Source organism: Varanus komodoensis, unplaced genomic scaffold, assembly GCF_004798865.1.
Source record: "Varanus komodoensis strain SLA01 unplaced genomic scaffold, ASM479886v1 scaffold766, whole genome shotgun sequence".
Taxonomy (NCBI): Eukaryota; Metazoa; Chordata; class Lepidosauria; order Squamata; family Varanidae; genus Varanus; species Varanus komodoensis.
Genome location: NW_025336437.1, coordinates 28,932 through 33,063, shown reverse-complemented (window position 1 = coordinate 33,063; position 4,132 = coordinate 28,932). Strand labels below are relative to the sequence as shown.

At 40.8% G+C, this 4,132-nt stretch overlaps 1 protein-coding gene across 1 annotated transcript in view; it reads left to right on the top strand.

Annotated features, from left to right (window-relative positions):
• The window catches only part of LOC123035130 (vomeronasal type-2 receptor 26-like), a gene marked incomplete at its 3' end in the record, with an annotated part of 8,078 nt that extends 6,331 nt beyond the window's left edge, over positions 1-1,747 (top strand). Inside the window, exon 5 of the mRNA XM_044453001.1 lies at positions 861-1,747. Within this exon, the coding sequence (XP_044308936.1) occupies positions 861-1,747 (887 nt within the window). The remainder of the gene's footprint in view (positions 1-860) is intronic.
• Between the last annotated feature and the right edge of the window lie 2,385 nt (positions 1,748-4,132).

Genomic DNA, 4,132 nt, shown 5'->3' with positions numbered 1-4,132 from the left:
AAATTTCCTGTCTGTTAAGGTCTTCCAGTATGATGCCTAAGGGAAAGCAATTACTTTGGATGAAATCCTATTCCCAGGGCCAAAACCCAAGATTTATATGTAGATCCATACAAGACAATGTGCCTCCTGGCTTTCTTAATAATTTTCACGCTTCCTTTAATAATCCACATTTCTGTACATGAGTCTGTGAGGGCAACTGGGTTTGGGAAGTTTTCCTGCTCTTTAGATTTTTGCCATGGTATACATTCCCTATTTGGGAAAATCACTATTGAGAACTCTTGAACAAATGTTCCAAATGGCAGCTAATTTGGCTGAATTAGCTTTGACTCAAGAGAGACAATAGTGTCAATAGCTTGTCCAAACCGCATTCTGGTTTTTCTGAATTGCAGCTCATGTTCAAACCTAAGTTAGGCTCCCCATGATTGGACAGAAAAAAGAATAAATCTGACTGCCTTATTACCACTGTCTCTGCTGGTGGACAAGGGAGTTGGTACAGACATAGTCTGACTGTTTCATTCCTAGTAAATTTTAGGAACCCTAATTCATCCCCACACTTCAAATCCAAATGTTCAACTATATGTAATGAAATATTGCCATCCATCAATTGAGAAGGAGATAATAAGCTTACACCATTAATTTTTTTCAGAATTCTATACCACACAGATGCAGAAATAGATGTAGGAGAGAAGCTCAGACATATTTATCCTGTACACAAACTGGAAGGATTGAAAAATGGGTCCACATATGAAACTGGCATTTTCTTCATTATGACATCATTGCCATTGAATTAGCAATAGAAATTGGATCAAGTTCACATACACTGAGTCAAAGAAAAGATGTCTCTTTCTTTCTCTTTTCAGACACTGAGGACTGTTTCAAATGTGCAGAAGATCAGTATCCAGGCAGGGAGCAAGACAGATGCATCCCAAAAGTGATCAGCTTTCTTTCTTATGAGGAGCCCTTGGGGAAAAGTTTGGCTTCAGTTGCTCTTTCTTTGTCCCTGATCACTGTCTTGGTGCTGCAGACCTTCATTAAGCACAGAGACACCCCCATCGTCAAGGCCAACAACCGAGGCCTCACCTACACCCTGCTCGTCTCTCTCCTGCTCTGCTTCCTCTCTTCTCTTCTCTTCCTCGGAAAGCCCGGCAAGCTGACCTGCCTTCTCCAACAGCCCATGTTTGGCATGATCTTCTCCTTGGCTGTTTCTTGTATGTTGGCCAAAACCATCACGGTGGTGGTGGCCTTCATGGCCACCAAGCCAGGCTCGAGCATGAGGAAGTGGGTGGGGAAAAGACTGGCCACCTCCATTGTGCTTTCTTGTTGCCTCGTTCAAGCTGCCATTTGCATCGTGTGGGTTGGAAACTTTCCCCCATTCCCGGATTTGGACACGAACTCTGTCATTGGGGAAATTACTGTACGATGCAATGCTGGGTCTGTCCTCATGTTCTGTCTTGTTCTGGGCTACATGGGCCTTCTCTCCCTCATCTGCTTCCTGGTGGCTTTCTTTGCCAGGAAGTTGCCTGACAGTTTCAATGAAGCCAAGTTCATCACCTTCAGCATGCTGATGTTTTGCAGTGTTTGGCTCTCCTTTGTTCCAACATACATGAGCACAAAAGGGAAATACATTGTAGCTGTGGAGATCTTCTCTATCTTAGCCTCCAGTGCTGGATTGTTAGGCTGTATCTTTTCCCCAAAATGTTACCTTATTCTCTTCAAGCCTGAGATGAACAGCAAGGAGCAGCTGATAAGGAGAAAGTGAAAAATCATCCCCCTCCCCCTTATCTATTTCATGTGAAAGTCTCCACATTCTCAGGGTTCTTCCGGATCAAGAATTAGTCTGTTTGGAGTTCCAGTTCTGAAAACCTGCTCTCTGAAGTCAAGGTGCAGTCCTGAAACTCTGTAGCCAGCATGGAAAGAACTATGATAGTGGCCTCAAATAGGGGAAATGGGGCGGGGTGTCCCAGGATAGGAATGAGATTTTTTGGGTGTAACATCACATGCCATTCCTTATCACCAAAGCCAAAGTACAGTCCTTACCCTCTGCATCCTGGATGGAAAGAAGTGTAATAATTCCCTCAAACAGGGTATATGCAGAGAGGGGAGGGTCTTCATGGCAGGAACATGACTTGTCTGGATGCAACATTTCATGCCATTCCTTATTGGAACTACAGTTTCTTCTGCTCCCCTCTTACATAGTGTTGAGGAAGATGTGATAAATGCTGCCAGACACAATAGGGATGTAAATTCCCCCACCCTCTGCCCTGCTCCTTTCACAGGATGCACAGAAGCTTCTGAGTCTGCGGGGTGAACTTTCTCTGGAGTTCAGGATGAGAGGGGCGGAGCTGTGAGCATGTTTGCCAGAGAGTGATCTTTTTGTGCAATTCTGTGTCAGAGCTTCCTTGCTTTCTTGGTAGCCTGCCTGCCTGCCTGTCTGGCTATCTGGCAGCCTTCCTTCCTTTTTTCCTTTCCTATGGAAGAGCTGAGAACTTCTTTGCATCTCGGAGGGTTTTCTGACCAGTTGCACAGGTATAAATTCAGGGTGCCAGCTCATCCTGCTTCTCCAAGCATGTTCAGATCAAGGCTGCACATGTAATTTTCACATGCTTTCTGCACTTTGCAATTCTTCCTCAATGTTTAACACTCAATTATTGGCAGACTCTTGTAGAATCAAAGATATCTGGAAAATTAAACATAATATGAATACCCACTTCGTATTCTTTGTTGTTCTGTCCCTCATAACAACCTGTCCTAAATGGATTAATCAGAAGAATAAGTATGCAGTGGGAAAGGTAATTCTGTTCTAGAGGCTCAGGACATTTTATCTTCCTATGAAATTCTCTGCTGAGCCCACACGTTTCTTGGACTTTTGCTTGCTGGGGGTGCTGAATAGTAGGATTTTCTTCCCCAGGCTAGGGAAAGTGAGAACAAAGCTTTCAGGGAAAGGGGAAAGTATCCTTTGGACAATCTTACATAGATCATATGACTTTATGGAATAAACAAACCATAAAAACATCCACTCTTTGCTATCTCAAAAGTTGAAACTAAATGTTAGAAAAATTAAATGCAGGAAAAGACCAAGAGTTTTCCTTGGTAACATTTGCCATAAGTACACCAGAATCTTTTATTTATTTATATATATATATATATATATATATATATATATATATATATATATATAAAATTTTTTATTTAAATTTTAAACTAACACTAACAAAACATCAATCATTAAATACATAGGAAGTACTGGGTCAGCCCCCACTAATATTTTTAACAATCTATAATAATATTCAAATCCATTTGTAATAACTTACAGTAACTTAAAAGCATCTTTAAATCGAACCCAAGTCCTGTTTCTCTAACCAATGATAAAAAGAGTCCCAAGTTTGATAGAAGTCAGTATCTTCTTTCTCCTTCAGTGATAAAGTCAATCTATCGATTTCTGCGCAGTCCAGAATCTTTTTTAGAATCGGTTCATCAGTGGGTAATTTCTCAGATTTCCAGTGTTGAACAAATGCAATGCTCGCCGCAGTGATTACGTGTAACATCAAATACATTTATTGCTTACTAACATCTTCTGGTATAATACCTAATAAGAAAACTTCAGGTTTTTTGTAACATTTCCTCAAGTCATTTATGTATTTAAATCCAGTATTTTTCAGATTGTCACAAGTCCACCACATAAGGTAAAAAGTAACCATTTTATGTTTACATTTCCAACACCCATTTGACATATTTGGAAACAGCTTAGCTAGTCGATTTGGCAACAGGTACCATCTATAAAACATTTTATATAAGTTTTCTTTATACGAAGTTGCTAATGTTACTTTAATATTTCTAGGACACCAGAATCTTTATTCTTACATTTTAACAGACATTAAGAAAGGCAGTCATTTAGGAGAATCATTCAGCAGAACAGTTTCAATAATGTAGCTAGGAAGAAACTGCATGAAAACTGGTAACTACCAGATCATTGACTTTTAGAAGCAAGGGGTGGATCCTTTGGAAGGGATTGTATCCACACCGGAAACCCTACAGGTTAGGATTTGGAGCCCAGCAGGACAGGTTTGCACCCATAGCCTGAGAGCGGGCATCCAGTGATGCAGAGATTCCATGAGCCTCCTAGAATTGCTAA